The sequence below is a fragment of the Amaranthus tricolor genome, chromosome 1 (genome assembly GCF_026212465.1).
Source record: "Amaranthus tricolor cultivar Red isolate AtriRed21 chromosome 1, ASM2621246v1, whole genome shotgun sequence".
NCBI classification, from domain to species: Eukaryota; Viridiplantae; Streptophyta; class Magnoliopsida; order Caryophyllales; family Amaranthaceae; genus Amaranthus; species Amaranthus tricolor.
Window position 1 is genome coordinate 7,556,262 of NC_080047.1, and position 19,775 is coordinate 7,576,036.

The window sequence follows — 19,775 nt, forward strand, 5'->3', positions numbered from 1 at the left end:
ATGGACATGTTTTATTTAACATTTTGTCTTTATTGGTCAGATACTCACATATAGGAAAAATGTGTTTGGTTAGTTTTTAAGTTAAATAAAAATTAAAATTTTTAAAAAAATTATAAGTTTGTTGATTTTTGGTTTTTACTATTCTTGCCCCCGCGAGTTTGCATTAAAGTACCCTTTTTAAAATTCAAACAAATATTTCACACAAAATAATATTTCATACAAGATATATAGTCATAATATGAAGTTTAAATTTAAGTTTTAGCATCAATAAAATAATACAATGCATCGTCAAAAATGTAAATATGATTGTTAAGTAATGTCTAGTGTCTTTTAGACTCTAGTTTTTGTGTTTTAAAGTTAAATGTATAAAATCTTAAAAGTCCACATTGTTAGACTTTCAAAATAATCTCATTAGGAATAAAGAATCTAGGCCCTTGGAGCATTGAATCTTCTCAAAAGTATTTAAAATAGAAAAACTAAAAAAATTGTATATTTAAGAAATAGACGGACGGACGGATTTACCTGCAGGTATTATTTTTTGGGTTCACCCCCTCATTTAACCTAGTGTGTAGATATTATTCATCCAAATTTAAATTTTTATATAAAATATTATCTAAATTTGGCTATTTTTCGAGTTAAATGGGTTAAGCCCATCCATAAACAGCTATAATTTAAACTAGTCAATATAAATTGTTAACATAGTAGAGTAGTTTTTTGGCCAATGGAACTAAGTATAGAATTATGGAGATACAAGACTTTGACCCATAAGCCATAAGGTGAAGCATCTAATTCATATCTCAAATTCCCTTCGAACAATAGGCCTGAGTAGTTGACTTACAAAAATAATTCGTAAAAATAAATTTTAATTTGTAAAAATAAGTTTAAGCGCTAAAATTAGTTTCGGTCAATAGAAAAAATAGTTATTTATAAAACTAAGTTATAATCATTACTATTCAGTTCAATTATAATTAATAACTAAAAGTCAATTATAATTAATAAAAATTAATTATAATTAATAAATTTCAATTTTTTTAAGTAAAAATCAATTACATTAAACATCATCCAAACATTCTAACCAAAGTAAAAAAAAAAAAGAACAACATGATATGGAAAAAAGAAATACATTAAATCCACAAAAGTAATATTCAGGTATTAATTAACTACCTAATTTGTATCGATGGATGTGACAATTACAAAATTGTCTTTTATCTTAATATTCTTATTAGATATTCCTCATGCGATGTTATGACGCAATGTTGGGTCACTAAAACTTGTTACTTTTTAAATTCAAAGATTACAACACAACATTAAATTCAAAATACAACGTTAATTAAATGTGAATTAGGCTTTGTTGTTGATTTTCAAGGCTTATTCAATTGAATTCTTACTTATGATTTTAGTGAAAAAATCATTCAAATTAAATTTATTGTTCAAATAATCAATAGCTATGACCCTATTAATGATAAGTTTTTGCACTAGATTGTACCCAAGAAAAATATGACGAGTTTTGTCATTATACACTTGATTATAAGCTTCACCCATAGTTAGGGATGAACACCGATCCAAACTTGGACCGGACCGAACCGAAACCGGTTGGACCAAAAGACTGAATTTTAAAATTTTGAGACCCGGAGACCAAACTTGTTGCATCCGGTCCAACCCTGAAAACTAGTCCGGTTCAGGTTTAGACCGATTGAACCGGCTAACTCAAATTTTTAGAATATTGAAATTCTATAAAAATGGATATCATGAACTAATATTGTCTTACCAATTTCCATCCTTCATCATTTAAAAATTTTTATTTGTTAATTTAAATTTCATGGTATTTTAAAGAAATAATTAACATTAGCTAACTCAAATCTATTAATGAAGTTAAACTAATATTTTAAAGAAATAAAAAAAATATTAACCAAATATATATTTTAAAGAAACATAAAATCCCAAATTTTCAAATACCTTTCAAATAATTCATTTAAAAAGTTAATGTACATGATAACTTTCAATGAATGATAGTTTAGATTTTAGAAACTTGATTGTATATGACCAGAGATTAATTCTTATAAGAAATAATGCAGAAGGTGCAAGTGTAGATGGAAAACGGCGTGCTATCTATATAGATAAAATAGATACTCCTAATTTGGTAATTAAACTAGAAAAAGTGTAATAGATATTTGATTTTTTTTTTTGTTAAAAGTTTTTAATAGAAATGAAAATTAGATAATGACTACATATTTTCGTTAGAATGACAATATAATTTAAAAATAACATAAAATTTCTATAAATTTAACTAAGAATTATAAAAAATAATATAATAAATTAGATTAATACTGTATAATGAGGTGATTGTTCCGTATAAAATAACATAATTATTTTTTTCTGTATTAGATAAAAAATTTGTATAAATAATGTTTGGGTATGTAAATAACCTTTTTGTGTAGAATATGTCTAATAAATGCTATTTATATTCAGAGACATAAATAATCTTCTTAATAAAAGTTATAATAAAATCTTACTGAAAACATAACTAAACATGAAAATTAAAATTATTTTTTCAAATAATTAATTATTTTTAGATATGCAATATATGTTTTTTGCCGCATAAAAAGTTTGCGAAATACTATTTATTTTTGGTAATGTAAATAACGTTCTTAATTTATAGTGTTATACAATAAAATGTTGCTGAATATGCAAAGATAAAGTGCAAAAGTATCACATAGTATTAAAAACTTAACTAAATAAGAATATTTGATGTCATTATTTTTGAATGAATAATTACTTATTTTGGGTAAGGAATAAATATTGTCATTTGGATTTTATCGAACCTTTGTACAATCTTATTAAAAGAGTGTCATGTGAAATTTAACAACTCTTTTAATAAGTTGTATGATTGTCAAAGAACCAACTCAATCAAAACTCCGGTTGAAGGCTTGAAGCCCCTTTATATGTTGTGTACTTTAACACTCTCCTTCACACGAGGATCCTTTGTCCTCCTTATACTTGGACCTCTTTTCACGCTGACTTTTAATACCACATCAAGAAACTACTTCAACTAAAAACTTAAGATGATAATTAAGACCTAAAATATTATACTGTAACATTAATAAAACAATAACGATAACATTACAAAACAAATACCAACAAAATTAACTTTTACATATCATCTGCTTCTGCTATGAGCATGACTATTAACCAATGGACAACCACAATGAATTATAAAGAAACAAAAACATAATTTAAACCTAAATTTAAGAAAAACAATATAAAATTAAAAAAATAATTTACAAATTACAGCCTTAAAGTTTAGCACTTTGCGAATTATAACCTCAATATTTATTTTTTGCGAACTACACCCGCCAAAGTATCAAAATTTATAAATTCAAGCCATAAACACATAGCTTCGACCACTTAACCTAAAATTTCGACCACCAAAATGGTCAGAATTCTGTGTATTGACCTGAACATGCAAACTTTGATACTTTTTTTATTGTAATTCTTAAAAAATAAACATTAAGGCTGTAATTCACAAAAATGATAAACTTTAACGCTATAATTCACATATTATTCATTAAAAAATAACATCTAATGATTAAATGCAGATAAAAAATTATAACTTTACCTAATAATATAAAATGTACATTAAATTTCTTTCTAATAATAATATAACTTTATCTAATGATGATGTCATTGTTATTTATGACTAATATTTATATTTTTGACTTTATTACTTTATGACTATAATATTATTTATATTGATTGATTTTATATTTTTAGGTCACATCATTTAATGTATTAGAAAATCATATAAGTATTTTATTTTATTTTTTTCAATTATTTATTAAATATTTTTAATTTTATTTATTAAATGAGTAATATTTAGTGTATTAGATATTTTGAGATGGTTAAAACATAATATACTTTTATTAGGATTGTTTTTTGATTATTTATATCATTGGTTACTCAAATGCAATGCTTAATTCTAATATAATTTAGGTTGTAACTGTCTTTATGTATGTCACTTATATTTTTTATAACAAAAAATATTATATTTTGTTTAAACTTTATAAAATAATTTTACATATTTTTATGTTTAATTTGATTTTCAAATGTGTTATTAATAGTTGTAATACTTTATAAAAATTAAAATAATACTATTTATTATTGTTAGCATAAATTGGTATGTTATTTTTTATTAAAAAAATTCATAATTTTGTATTGTATACTATAGGTACGAACCATTTGCCCTTTTATTCAAAATAGATAAATTAAAGTATATATATAAATATATTAAGTATATAATCAAATTTTTGGTCGTTTTATTGTGATTTATTTATCATGAACTAAATTTTTAAAATTATCTGCACGTACGACGCAAAACATAATACAAATTATACAATGTATATAATGTATACAACTATATATTCAGAGTAAAATGAAATATAACTATAATATAAGATTTATTTCTTAAAATTTTAATTTCTTAATAAATACTAATATGTCGAAAAATTTAATAAAATGATAGGTTGCACGGAACTATCTAGTAAGTATAATAAAGCATTATACTCATTGACCCCGAAATATAAATTTTGGCATGCTTACCAAAGTATTTGCGTTGTTTCAAATTACAACATCCCAAAAGTTGACTATATAAGAAAAATAACCAATTTATATTTCTTTTCTTTTTAGAAATTATAGGCCTAAGGCCGTTAATTTGGCCAAATAATTGCACGTAGGAAAAATAGTTGTACAGTCGCACAATCTGTTAGGAGCACGACGTTGCCATTTTATAGAACTCCTCCAAAATATAACGTGCAATTTTTTTAAAGTTTTCATGCACGTCGTAATCTATCGTATAATGTTGATTACAGTTCATGCATTCTACTTCACCGGATATGGTATTTATTTGGTTTTCTATCAAATGGGTTGTTGCGCGGATTTTGGCCCGTTTTTCAATTGCCCATATATATTGGTTTTATTGTCTCATTTTTGGCAGTTTTTTTTTATTGCGATTTTGCTTAAGGTTTTTTTTGTTGTTCCAGAGTTGAAGGATTTTGCTGTTGGAGATCTGTTGAAGGGTTTTGCTCTTCAAGATTTAAAGGATATAGCTCTTCGACATCAGTTGAAGGGATATTAAGATCCAATTTTCGAATTTGTATATGAACTGAAAATGAATTATTTGTGGTTGTATTGTTTATTGGAGTGCAATTTCGTTTAAGGTTTTGCTCTACGATATCAGTTAAAGGATTCATTTGCTCTTTGATATTAGTTAAAGAGTTTATTTGTTGTTCGAGATTTAAAGAGTATTGCTGTTCGAGATTTAAAGGATTTTGGTGTTGAAGAGCTGAAGAATTTTTGTGTTAGAGAGTTGAAGGGTTTTGGTTTACGAGCTTTGAAGAGTTATGCTCTTCGAGATTAAAAGTGTTTTTTTCTTTGAAAGTGTTTGAAGAATTTTTCTTTTGGATATAGTTGAAGGGTTTTCCTCTTCGAAAGTTAAAGAGGTTTTTTCTTCGAGAGTTAAAGGATATTGCTCACCGAAATTTAAAAAGTGGATAGGCATGGTATTAAGATTAAGTGTAGAAGGGTTTTCTTGTTGATGCACTGAAGGGTTTTGCATGGGAGTAGGGTAAAGATTGAGTGTAGGAGGGTTGATTACCGCCATAGAAATACTAAGATTAATTTCTGCTTTAATTAATTTGTTGTTTTAATGAAGGATGGGAGGTGGATTAACAATGGTAAATATGAAGATTAACAATAATATATAAAGAAGAAGATTAACTTGATGGGAGGAGGAAGATTAACGTGCAAATATAATTATGTTGTTTTTAGTCTTATTTATATAAGACATTAATATTCCAATTTTGCAAAGATATCTAAGTTTGCTGTAATTTTCAAAATACTTTATATTTTTAAACAAAAGTTAGATAAGATGTATAAATTTTTTTAAAGAATTACTTTGAATAATTCAATTTTTCATGACTTTTCTAAAATAATTTGACCTATTAATTAACCATAAATAATTCTAATTTTGTCGAATTTTATTTTTATTTATTTTTTTTAAAATAAAAATTCTTAGAGCTAGTCCTCCGGTTATTAGTTTACCCTAAGCAAATACATCTTAAAGTTTGAATTATTCATAGTTAATCAATATGTGCAATTAGTATATAAAAATAATGAAAATGTTAGAGTATTATTCTAAGTAATTTTTTCAAAATTTTTAAAATACTATTTCGGTTACAAAATTATTTATTCAAGATATTTAGTTAATCCACCAACATTCCTTATTTTAGTTGAAGAGAAATAAATAAAATTACGTGTTCAAAATTTGATAACTCCTTTTTTAGATATATTTTGGATTTATCAAATAATTTAATTATTTTGATTTCCTTTAAATCTAAACCAATAGATCGAAATAAAAGAAAAACAACTAAAATATTTTTTAAAATATACTGATGGATAGGAAAGGAAAAAAAAAGATTATTAATTAATTTTTTGATTATGTAACGTAACAGAATTATGTAAACAATCGGTAACAATTCTAACAAACTAACAATTATTCGCATTCCCTATGAGCTAATGCAGGAAACAACATATGACTAGATCAACTTTTACTAATTCTTCATTTTGAGCATTTTTAGAAAAAAATATAGCGTTAATAATAAACAATCCACTAAAAATAAAAGTTACTTATTGTCTATTTTTAAATAAACTAACTAATTAGACATATATTTTGATTGTTTAATGTCTTAATCTCAACCATCAATTAATATTTCTAAATTATAAAAAATTTTACTTGACTATATTATAAATTATAAATTAAAAACTAATTACAAACTACGGAAATAAATAAATAGTGTATTATTTACTTCCTCCGTTTTCTAATGTTCTTCCCATTTACTTTTTGCATAATTTTGAAAGTATACTTTGAGTCTTAATATCTCTAAATACGCATCATAAAAATTATAAAAAATATATAATAAAAAAGTAAATTTAAGACGAATCTAATAATTTATCATTTATATAAGTCTTTAAAAAATCAAAATTTTCTCTCAAAAATAGAATATTCTAAATGGGAAGAACATTAGGAAATAGAGGGAGTATAGTATTGTAAATAATTTGCAATATTTTTCATTTTAGTTCATTCCACTTTATTTGCATCATTTCTATTTTTAGATAATGACCCATTACTTTTTTTTTAATTTCATCCATATATTTTAAATCTTTTTTAATTTCATCCACATAATTAATTATCTTTCTTTATCTATTACCAATTTCTTAAAATTAATTATTTTTTAAAGAAGACGAAGGGACTATATAACACGTAGTGCTACACTATCAAGTATCAAACATTCGACAAAATCAAATTCTCTCCTTCCATTTTGTTTAACCGGTGCAAAAATGTCGAAAACAGAACTAATATTTGTTCCTACCCCAGGGAAAGGTCACTTAATCTCAACCATTGAATTCACGAAACTAATCGTTAAACACCACCCAGAAATCTCTGTTTTAGTTCTAGTATTTCACATGCCAATCCATAATTCATCCAATGTCGATTCGTATATCGAATCTCAATCTGGCAAAATCGATCCTAATCGAATCACTTTCGTTACATTACCGCCTCTTGAAGATACACCAGACCCAGCTTCTAGAAACTTCTTTCACTCCATTGTTGAGCTTCAAAAACCTCTTATTAAACAAGCCATTGAAAATCGATCGATTAAACCTTCTGGTTTTGTACTTGATTTAATGTGTGTGAATTTGGTTGATATTGCTAAAGAATTTCAAGTTCCTTCGTATATTTATTTTACTACCGGCGCTTGTTTATTGAGTTTAATGTTCGATTTACAAAAGCGTTTCGATGAGGAAGGGTTTGATGTTGGAGAAGAGTATAGTATTGATTCTGATGCGGTTATAGATCTGCCTGGCCTAAAAAATCGTGTACCTGTTAGAGTTTTGCCATTACTTCTTTTCGAGAAAGGTAGCGGATGGTCGAAATTCTTCAATGATTTATCTCGCCGATTTCGAGAAACTGATGGAATTTTGATAAATACTCTCATGGAATTAGAACAAAATATTATTGAAGATCTACAAAGTACGAAGAATATTCCTCCAATTTATCCTGTAGGCCCTATTTTGGCACTCGAAGAAGATCTACGAAAGGGACGTGACTCGATTATGGAATGGTTAGACGTACAACCTTCTTCCTCCGTCGTGTTCCTTTGTTTCGGAAGCATGGGAAGCTTCGATGCCGATCAAGTAAAAGAGATTGCTAATGGTCTAGAACATTCCGGTCATCGGTTTTTATGGTCACTTAGAAAGCCGGTGAATGAAAATAGTTATGTTGTTCCTAGTGAGGATGAGACTTTTGAGGTTGCACTTCCTCAGGGGTTCTTAGATAGAATAGGGAATAGAGGAAAAATTATAGGGTGGGCCCCACAAGTTCAAATTCTTTCGCATCCGGCAATTGGTGGGTTTGTGTCACATTGTGGATGGAACTCAATATTAGAGAGCATGTGGTTTGGTGTTCCGATTGCTACATGGCCCATGTATTCAGAACAAAGTCTGAATGCGTTTGAATTGGTTAAAGAATTTAATTTAGCAGTCGAGATTAAGATGGATTATCAAAGGAATTTAAAAGAGAATGAAGCAAAGATTTTGGTGAAAGCTGAGGAAGTGGAAATTGGTGTGACAAAATTGATGGGTATGGATGACGATATGAAAGATAGAATAAGGGAATTGAAGAACAAATGTAGGTTGGTTTTGGAACATGGTGGCTCTTCCTATAATTGGTTGAGTATTTTTGTTAGAGATCTCTTAAAAAGTTCGATTTAAGAGAATCAAATTTTATTTCATTTGATTTTTCTCTTCTCTTAGTCCATTCCATAATAAAGTAGTTTTAGTTAAAAAAAATTTGTAGTACTTTTTTAGTTCAATTAGGGTTTTTGATATTTCATCCATAATAATTATATGTAAAATTATTTTTACATGAGTAATTTGCAAATTATAGTATTTAAGTTATGAACTTTTACGAATTACTTATTTTTTGTATGCAAATTACAGCTAAAAAGCGTAACGAAAATTTGAAAAAAGTAAGACGATTTAACAACTTTTTTTCAAAAATAAGCTCCGTAAAAACTTATTTTCCAAAATAAGCGTCCGTACATTCAAGCCTAGCCTCGGGAAGAGTCGCTGTTAGTAACAGCGAAAGTGAAAAAAAAAAATTAAAAGCCCAAAGTCGCTATTAGTAACAGCGACTTAAAAAAAGAAAAATTTAAAATGCCCAAAGTCGCTCTTACTAACAGCGACTTAAAAAAACAAAAAAAAAAATTCATAATCTCGATACACTTGATTTAAGTGAAAATAAACTTTCGGGCAAAATTCCAATTGGTATAAGAAAATTACAAAAACTTTCGACTTTGTTTTTGTCGTCGAACAATTTTGAAGGGAGTATACCGGAGTTTATAGGTGATCTTTCTCAGTTATACTATTTATATCTTGTTGATAATAATCTTTCTGGTCCAATTCCATCATCGATTGGTAAGCTTTCCAGGCTGAATACTCTGTTTTTAAGCAATAATCAGATTTCAGGATCTATTCCTTCGTCTATTGGTCGACTTGTTTCACTGGAAAATTTCTGGGCTTCGCACAATAAATTGACTGGTGTTTTACCCGATTCAATAGGAAATCTAATGGGTAAAAATAATCAGCTTATTGAGACTTTGATCTTGTCGAATAATCCATTGGAAGGGTCTATACCCAAATCGATTGGAAATTTGCGTCAACTTGAAAGGCTTGAAATGGAGAATAATGGGCTTTCTGGGGGTATTCCTGAAGAAATTGGGGATGCAAAGAAATCTGATCTTGGAATTTCGATTCACAAATACTGTTTAGTAAGATTAAATCAATTGTGCAAAAAAATATAACGCATTAAGTCGTTGTTATTAACAGCGACTTAAAAAAAAAAAATTTTTTTTTTAGTCGCTGTTAGTAACAGCGATTTTGGGCTTTTAATTTTTTTTTAAGTTGTTGTTACTAACAGCGACTTTGGGCTTTTATTTTATTTTATTTTTTTTTTCACTTTTGCTGTTACTAACAGCGACTCTTCCCGAGGCTAAGCTTGGATGTACGAACGCTTATTTTGGGAAATAAGTTTTCACGGAGCTTATTTTTAGAATTAAGTTGTTAAATAATCTTATTTTTTTTAAATATCCAAAGCGTAACTGCCTAGGGCCTCAACAAAGACAACAGAAAATAAATGTAAAAAGGGCCCATACATGAAAATGACTTCAATAAAGAGGGGCCCCAATTCCCAAATAGGAAAAAATGAAACATACAATACATTGGAAATGAACAATTAGCTAGCTAAAAAAACAAACTTATTAAAAAACTTAAAACTTGGGAAGGGACAAAGAGTTACTTCTACTTTTAATCTCCTTTATCTTATTCGTTTTCCCATGTTTATTTCTCTGAAACAATGGCTTTTAAATGATCTTTAATTGTTCATGTTCAAGATTATTCATTGAATGTTAAAAAAAACATATTTTTGATGTTTTGATAAGTGATCTCAGAGAGAAAATGAGAAGGTACATTAATTGATGTTATTTTTGTTTTGTTATGCCATGGTTTGGAACTTATAATACTTCTATAATGTTATCGCATAAATTACATTGATGGGTTGTGCTTGTTTATTTGATTTAGGATAGATTGATTTTGAATAGCAATCTCATTTTTTTTGTTATGATGAAAAGGTGAAAATTTGTTGTTTGCAGTGGTAAAACTTGAACAAAATTTTAACGGAGGCGGAGCTTAGAATTCAACTAATATATGACTAATCAATACAATTGTCTATTAAAATATAAAGCTCGACACTCTTTTAGCACTATAAAATTGTCTATAATCTCATTGACACTATATGTCTTTTCTATTTGTCTGTAAATGTATATTGCTAAATTATTAGCAAGAAAATCGTCGTGAATTATTCTATTGTATGGATTTTTAGTAATTCAATTATTTACTTATTAAAATAAATTTAAAATAAATTAAAGAAAAGAAAATTCAATTTAAAATATAAAACAAACTTTTATATCCTTCAATTGTGAACTATAAGCTTATTTTTTTATTTTGTCTATTTCTGCTAATCTCTTTCCTCCTTTTTCATTTTTTTATCAGTTGTTAAATAATAATTTCATTCCTAATTTTATACTTCATTATTACTTATAAGATTTTTTTAATTTTATTTAAGTAATTTATTCTCTTCCTTTAATTGTGTTGCTTTTATTTGTTGGCCTGAAATTTTTAAAAATATACAAAATGATGATGTATATTAAAAAAAAATTGCCGAAAATCTCGGAGGGGGCGAAGCCCCTACCCGCCCCAACTAAGTTCCACCTCTTTGTTTGTGTGTGGAATAGAGGCTTTAGAAATAATGTAGGGGTGAAGAAAGATTGGCAAGGTGGAGTTTTAAAAATTCCAAGGTGAAGTCTTTAAACTGCTATAATACCTTACTAAAAAAGAGGTATATAATGTTTTAGTTAAGTTAGCAGTTAGTATTGGCTTAATGTAATGTGTATATAGTTTTAATACACTTGAATTCTAAGTACTAACTTATGTCATTTATTTTGATGAATGATTGTTCATAATTCCGTTGGAATTTCATTATATGGTAAAAAATGTGTTTGATAACTCATACTTTAAGCTAGTAATTTCCTAAATTTCTCAAAATACTTGTTTAAAGCCTTAAACACTTAAGAAGCATGATACACATTTTTATCAACCATAAAACACAAATGCAATGTTACTTGTTACTTGTTAGAGTTCGTGCATGTTGTCTTAAATTGTATTAATTGTGAAGAACTCATAAGAAAAACATGTTTATTAAATACTTTTTTATAGGATCTCTATTTTCTTTATAAAATTATGTTTTAGAAATTAAGTAAGAAGGACCCTATTTTTTTGTTTTGCCCAAGGCCTCTAACATTTCAGAGACAACACTAATTACAGTTATCAAAGTATTAAAGTCTACAATATCCAAGACAGATCATCAAATTTCGGTAAAAATGACATGCCAATGATTGTTGAGAAGCCTAAGTGACATTTGACTTTTCATCTAAAAAATAAAACCCTTACACCATTCTTTACACACCACCCTCATACGTGTGGTTTTTGATGAATTTGGCCTTGAATATCTATTCGATTCGGCTAGTCTCTTGAAAGATCGTCTCTTTGAAGGACATATCTCAAGTTCAGCCTATTAAATATTAATGTCTATTTTCCATATTTTTAATGCCTATTTACATTTTCAATGCTTACTTACCGTATCCTTAATGTCTACTTTCGATATCTTAAATGTTTACTTACATCATTCTTAATGTCTACTTACAATGGGGGTGTTTGACAAATTAACTAATTGAGCAATTTTAGCTTATTTTAATCTAAATAGATGTTGGGTGGTCAAACCAGTTAATGTTAGTGTTTGGTGAATTAGCTGCTTGAACAGCTTATTGATATGTATAAACTGTTTTTGAACAAGCTGCTTATAGCAACGGGTTCATAATCAGCTGGTTAAATCAATCACTATAATCAGCTATCAGCTACCAACTATCAGTCATTTGCTAAACACCCTCAATATTTAAAAAATATATCTTAAATGTCTACTTGCCGTATCCAGAATTTGTGATTCTATTTTGTTCAATTGGATGCTTAATTATCATTTAGCCTTCAATTTCAATTTTAATCCCCAAAAAAACCCACCTTTAGATCTCATTCCTTAATCAATAACAACAATTGAATAACTCAATTAGATCTCAATCATCATCATCAACATCAATATTCATTAATAGGACATGAAGTAACATTAAAAAATGATGAACTCACTTGTTCAAGGAAGTCTTAGACGTGTCGTTGAGGGGTTTTAGGGAAGGGTTTTTTAGAAGGTGAGTCGCAAGGTGGAGATTCCGGGAAATTGTTCGCTAGAAAGGGAGGTTTCAGAGGAGGTGGTGGATGGAGAAAAAGCAAAGAAAGAGAGACATGAGTAGTCCTCGATGACAATGGTGAGAGCTTGAAAGAGAAAGAAAAGAGCTCCTGGAAACTTGGTTGCCGAACAGTGTTGTTTCCAGTATTATATGGCCCAACACAAACTGAAAAAAATAGATCATCTCTATGGAAAGTCGATTCTAAACTTAAAACGAATATTTAAAAAAATAATAGATACGGACAGTATATATTATAAGTTAGCATTAAAAATTTAGGCGTGTCATATAATTCTTAGATAATAAAAAAACTACTCATAAATGACAAATTTTTAAATGTCTACTTTATTAACTAGTATTTTTTAATTTTAGAGCCCTTTCTAACTTTGGGCCCTAGATAAATGCCTACCTTTAACCTTTAGAGGTAAAAGTTCAGTGTTTAGTTTGGAATATACACAAATTCAAATCAAACCAAATTAATTTCGGTGTTAATTTTTTCAGTCCAAATTCAAATCATATGTTTTCAGTTTTATAATCCAAAATGAACCAAACCAAATTTTTAAAAAACAATCCGAATAGCACTGAATTGTCAAAATTGGTTCAAATTGAAAATTTCCAAACATAAGTCATTACATTTCAAAATTCAAAGAGTTATTAAAAATTCACTATAACAACTTAAATGATTTCATTTAACATTCAAATTCACTTAAAAATTTCATTACAAATTCCATAAAGTTTAATACAACATAAGACTTAAACATTAATCTTCAAATAAGCCTTTAAATCCACCGGCATCAATCTTCAATCTCAATGGTGATATGTTGAGCCATCATCACTGAAATCTTCTAACACCATTTTACTTAAATCTTGCAAAAAAAAAAAAAAAAAAAGAATTAATAAAAGCATTCATGTTTGTATTACATAATAATGTAATTTGTAAATAAGTTACCATCTTCAAGTTTGTTCAAGAAATGAAAAATAAACTAATACCGCCGCCACTGATCTAACAAAAATGAAAAATAATGACTAAAAAACAAATCTAACAAACGAATAATGAATAATCTATACATAGCCACTAAAAAATAGATAAGAGTAAAAAAATAGATCTAATAATAATGAAAAATGAAAACGAATAATCTATACATAGCCACGACTAAAAAACAGATCTAACAAAAATGAAAAATACATAGTCACATATTTAACAAAAATAGATCTAACAAGAATGAAAATTAACAAAAACAAATCTATACAAAAAAATGAACAATTATGACTAAACAACGAAAAAAATAAAAAAAAAACGAAGGGAATGAGTAATGACAATGTAGATTTAACAAAAATCATGAAAAATATGAAAAATAAAAATAATAGTCTAACATTGAAAATATAAAAACCAAAATAAGAAAATAGTAACCGAACACACATCTCACAACAAAATCGAACAAACATCTCACAAAAAAAGAAATCAAAAACGAAAAAAATTACATCTATCAAATGCAAATCTTACAATAAACATAGAAAAAACAGTAAAATAAAATAAAAGAGAGAAAATATTAAAGATTTACCTTTGGCCTTCCATTGAGATGTTGTGAAAGAACTAAAGAAGTGACAATGGAATGAAAGAGATCACCATGCTACATGAAGAAATCTAGAAAGAACGGAACGATTTAGAAAGGAAAAAGAAGAGGCACAATAGAAGCCAGTTAGGGTTTTTCTCAATGGGCTTGGCCACCTAAAATGCACATATAATATTAATAGTTCGATTTTATAGGGTCCAAAACTGAAATCGAATCGAACACCGAATAACCTTAAAATTTCAGTCCAATCCAAATCATATTTTGTTAGTATATAAGAGTATTTTGGGTTCTTGTTCATATGCCACCTTAGCAATCTTATATAACAAATTCTTTGATTCTGTTATAACAGATTCTTGTAATGAGTTGTTAGCCAACCATCTATATATATAGGATGTATGCTTCTCATTTGGATGAATAGTTGAATCTAGTTTTTCCTCTTTTCTAAAATAGATTGTAAACTCTTTCTCTTCTGTAATAAAGTACTAAAAGCTGAGGAGCATAAAAACTTCTTGGAAGCAGTAATGGTGAAGTCTTTGCTACTGCTTCATTGTATATAATCTCAATCACATCTTAGCTCTCTTTTTCAGTCTTTCTTGTGTATTTTCACATGGTATCAGAGCGGGCTTTGCAGAATTTCTGTTTTGATCTTTGTTCAATTTCTTGAAATCGTTGATTCTTGTTAGAAGTTTGAAGTAGAACCAAGGAACTATGTGAAGGTGATATGTTAAAATTCTACTTAAAAAATGGTTTTTTGCACCAAAGAACTTGTGCATAAACTCCCCAACAAAATGGAGTTGCTGAAAGAAAGCATAGGTACTTGTTGGAAACTGCCAGAAGTTTGTACTTTCAATCCAATGTTCCAGAAAAGTTTTGGGGGGGATGTTTGTTGTGTGCATGTCATCTGATCAATAGAATAGAGCTTAGCAGCATTGCTTTCATTTCACCCTATGAGAAGCTATTTGGAAAGAAGCCTTCATTAGAACACTTAGGAGTGTTTGGTTGTCTTTGTTTTGTCTTTACCCTAAGATCTCATAGAAGCAAATTTGATCAAAGAGCTACAAACTGTGTGTTCTTAGGGTATCCATCTAACCAAAAGGCTTACAAACTTCTGAACTTACAGACTCATAAAATCATAATATCTAGAGATGTCACTTTCCATGAGAAACATTTACCCTTTCATTATTCTTCCACACCAAATAAACCACTGCCTATTTTCCTTCATGCTCACACTGAAATTGAACCTACATTATTTCCTTCTACTCCTGATCCTTTCGTTCTTCCTTATGAAAATTCAGAACTTGACACTTCCTCAAAAAATGTCATTCAAACAGAAACCACATAGTCAGACATCAATCCTGACATTACACCAAATTCTGACCCACCTATTTCTCATCTTCAACCAACAACCATAACCTCAGATCTCAGACAGTCTGCAAGACAACATAAGCCACCTTCTTACCTGGATGATTATGTTTGCTCTCTTTCTTCACAGATATCTCATTGGTGCAATTTAGTGGAGTTTTCACATCTATCATCAAAAACTCAGGAACATATTCAGGTTCTTGATAAGGTTACTGAACCAGTAAACTATGAAGAAGCAGCCAAGGATCCAGGATGGATAGCTGCAATGCACAAGGAAATTGAAGTATTAGAAGACAATAGAACATGGAGTCTTGTCCCACTTCCCAAGGGTAAAAAACCTATAGGAAGTAAATGGGTTTACAAGGTTAAATTGAAAGCTGATGGGAGTGTTGAGAGACTAAAGGCTAGACTAGTGGCAAAAGGGTTCACACAAAAGTATGGTGTAGACTACTTCAAAACCTTCTCACCAGTTATAAAGATGACAACAGTGAGATGTCTCATAGCCCTTGCAGCTAGCAAAAATTGGGCATTACATCAGCTGGACATCAATAACGCCTTTCTTCATGGAGAATTGCGTGAAGAGGTGTACATGAAGGCTCCAGAGGGAATTTCTAATCCCAATAACTTAGTATGCAAACTACATAAATCCTTATATAGTCTTAAACAAGCTTCTCGGCAGTGGTTTGCTAGACTCACCATGGAACTTCTTCATAAAGGATTTCATCAATCTAAAAATGATTACTCTCTTTTCATCAAAGACTGTGAAAAGGATTTCATAGTTATAGTTGTGTATGTTGAAGATATCATCATCACTGGCAACAATGAGCATGCTATAAAAGATCTCAAACTTCATTTTGCATCATATATTCAGCATTAAAGACTTGGGACACCTCAATTATTTTCTTGGAATAGAAGTGTCCTATGTTACACATGGCATAGTTCTCACTCAGCAGAAATTCACAAGAGAAATACTTGCAGAATGTGGTTTTGACACCAGTAAGGCTACCAATACTCCCTTACCAGCTAATGTCAAGCTGCTCAGTAATAAAGGAGAGGTGTATTCAGACCCTACTCACTACAGATGTCTTGTTGGGAAACTAAATTTTCTCACTCACACAAGACCAAATCTTTCATTCTCTGTGCAAGCCCTAAGTCAGTTTCTCCAACAACCCAGATTACCTCATGTTCATGCACTTATACATGTACTTAGGTATCTTAATCATACTTCAGGGCAAGGTATTCTACTGCAAGCAACACCTCAGCTCACCCTTCATGCTTATTCAGACTCTGATTGGGTTTCCTGCCCTAATACCAGAAGATCTATTACTGGTTATGTCATGCTCATTGGTCAGTCACCTATTTTTTGGAAGTCTAAGAAGCAAAGTACAGTTTCTAGATCTAGCTCTGAATCAGAATACAGAGCTATGGCAGCTGCTTCTTCTGAAATAACTTGGTTAGTAAGGTTACTCCAAGAGCTAGGCATTAAAGATTTGTTACCAGTGGCACTTAAATGTGACAATCAATCAACCATACAAATTGGAAAGAATCCAATATTGCATGAAAGAACCAAACATGTCGAACTTGACTGTCATTTCACTAGAGACAAGGTTATGGAGGGTCTCATTGAGCTCATGTGTACCCCTTCTCAAAAACAGTTAGTTGATCTCCTCACTAAAGCTCTTCCTTCTCCTCAACACAATCATCTATTGAGCAAGCTAGGGATCCATGATACTCATGCTCTCTAGCTTGAGGGGGGATGTTAGTATATAAGGGTATTTTGGGTTCTTGTTCATATGCCACCTCAGCAATCTTATATAACAAATTTCTGATTCTGTTATAACAAGATTCTGTTATAACAGATTCTGTTATAACAGATTCTTTTAATGAGTTGTTAGCCAGCCATCTATATATATAGGATGTATGCTTCTCATTTGGATGAATAATTGTATCTAGTTTTACCTCTTTTCTAAAATAGATTGTAAAATCTTTCTCTTCTGTAATAAAGTACTAAAAGATGAGGAGCATAAAAACTTCTTGGAAGCAGTAATGGTGAAGTCTTTGCTACTGTTTCATTGTATAGCTCTTTTTTTTAGTCTTTCTTATGTATTTTCACATATTTAAAATATCTCCAAACTAAATTGTTTATTCGGTTTGGTTTAGTTTGGTGTTCGATTTTTCACCAAATTAGTTACATCCCTACCTACCTTGTCTATGGTCAGGAACGCTCTGTTGCCGAGGAGGAGGGTCGCCGAGGAGGGGGTTTCCATCAAGAGAGACTTTAATGGTCAATAAATAGTTGTAATTCGCAAAAACATTAAAACTATTATTCGCAAAAAAATCCTACATAAACAAGGGGCATGCATCAAATTTTTTTTTTGATCAACCATTAATGAAACAAAATCCCCATTTCATACACAAATTGGATCATTTCATATTTCATTGATACACTAATACAACAACACAAACATTACAGAAAGATCGCTTATTCACCAACTACAATTACCAACAAACCAACCCATCACACAACACTACTCAAACCATCATCTCCAAAACCCTCATCACCATCATTCAATGGAACCCAAACAAGATTATCAGCAGGAAAGAAATGGCAAACCGGAGATGAACCGGGCATTATCCCCAAAACCCGAAACGAAACATGATTAGAACTCCATTGAGAAGTATCCATATGACAAACTGCAACAGCTTCAACCCCATCACCATTTTCACCCATTAATGTTACTTTAAAAACCTTACTTTCACTTACTTGGTAATGACAATAATACACAACATATGGGTATGGCATGGTATGACAAGCAACCATTTTTGGTGCCAAAACTTCCTTTGGTTCATTCATTATTGTATAATTTTGCAAGATATTATCCAATAATCCACTATTTTTTGTGCTTAAAGCTTTAAATTGGGTGTTTAATCCAAAGATTTGGTGCACAAAATCAAGCATAGATTCTAAAGATGCAGCACAAAACTTAGTTTCTCCTTTGATTGGACTCATTTCACATTGTTTAAGGGTATCTTCCATGGCTTGAGCTTGTGAAGAAGATTTGGGAAACCCAAAAAGTTGAATCAAAAAACTAAGATTTGAATGTGAAAAGGGTATTAAATTAGCTTCTTCTTTAGGAAGAAAATGAGGGGTATTTGAAGAAGGGGTGATTTTTTTGAAATAGACTTGAATTTTGTTTCCGATTTTAAGTTCGTTAGGTGTGAAGAATACAAGAACCGAATGATCCATGTGGGGTGTTGTTGAATCATGATGATGAACAATATTTTCATTGGTTTGCTTGAATTCTGTTTTTTCTCCAATTGCATAACAAATCTGCAAAGAAAAATAATTCAAAAATTAGATGGAAATAAAAAAAGAATATATGGAATTAAATGAAATTAAAAGGATAAGAAGATAAAACCATTAATATTAGTAAATAGAGAGATAAAATCCAATGAGGAAATTTGAGTTGCATCTTGGAAAGTTCTTGGTTTGATGAATAGAGCAAAGAGTTCAATTATTGGACTAGTTAGTGTCTATTGATGCTACAAGTATATTTTAGATGAAATGAAAGGGGTGTTAAGTTCTAGAAGGAAAACATAATGCACTTTTTATTATCACAAATTCTCGGAAGAGACGGTTTCTTTGAGACACTATTTTTAATTGAGTCGACCCATCATATATTTATTGAAATATTATAAGTAGATATTAAGAATAATTTAAGTAGACATTTAAAATATTAAAAGTAGACATTAAAGATACGATAAGTAAGCATTAAGGATAATGTAAGTAGGAATTAAAAATACGGTAAGTAAGCATTAATTTTTAATGGGCTAGGCTTGAGAGTACGTCTCTAAAAGAGACGGTCTCTTAAGAGAC

General features: G+C 29.4%; 3 protein-coding genes across 3 annotated transcripts; 2 read left to right on the forward strand and 1 right to left on the reverse strand.

Annotated features, from left to right (window-relative positions):
• Nucleotides 1-7,355: 7,355 nt before the first annotated feature.
• On the forward strand, nucleotides 7,356-8,927 carry LOC130828628 (anthocyanidin 3-O-glucosyltransferase 2-like). Its single transcript, XM_057694595.1, has one exon. The coding sequence runs from the start codon at nucleotides 7,393-7,395 to the stop codon at nucleotides 8,824-8,826; it is 1,434 nt and encodes a 477-aa protein (XP_057550578.1). The 5' UTR covers nucleotides 7,356-7,392; the 3' UTR covers nucleotides 8,827-8,927.
• A 52-nt stretch (nucleotides 8,928-8,979) lies between these two features.
• LOC130821532 (probable leucine-rich repeat receptor-like protein kinase At1g35710) lies at nucleotides 8,980-15,219 on the forward strand. Its single transcript, XM_057687343.1, has 5 exons — nucleotides 8,980-8,983; nucleotides 9,439-9,884; nucleotides 14,886-14,901; nucleotides 14,987-15,054; nucleotides 15,154-15,219. Exons 1-5 carry the CDS (start codon nucleotides 8,980-8,982, stop codon nucleotides 15,217-15,219), a joined length of 600 nt encoding a protein of 199 aa, XP_057543326.1.
• A 2,595-nt stretch (nucleotides 15,220-17,814) lies between these two features.
• Nucleotides 17,815-19,491, reverse strand: LOC130828634 (BURP domain-containing protein BNM2A-like). The gene is made up of 2 exons (XM_057694600.1): nucleotides 19,318-19,491; nucleotides 17,815-19,229 (listed from the first exon to the last, which is right to left on the reverse strand). The coding sequence occupies exons 1-2, from the start codon at nucleotides 19,369-19,371 to the stop codon at nucleotides 18,417-18,419; spliced, it is 867 nt and encodes a 288-aa protein (XP_057550583.1). The 5' UTR covers nucleotides 19,372-19,491; the 3' UTR covers nucleotides 17,815-18,416.
• Between the last annotated feature and the right edge of the window lie 284 nt (nucleotides 19,492-19,775).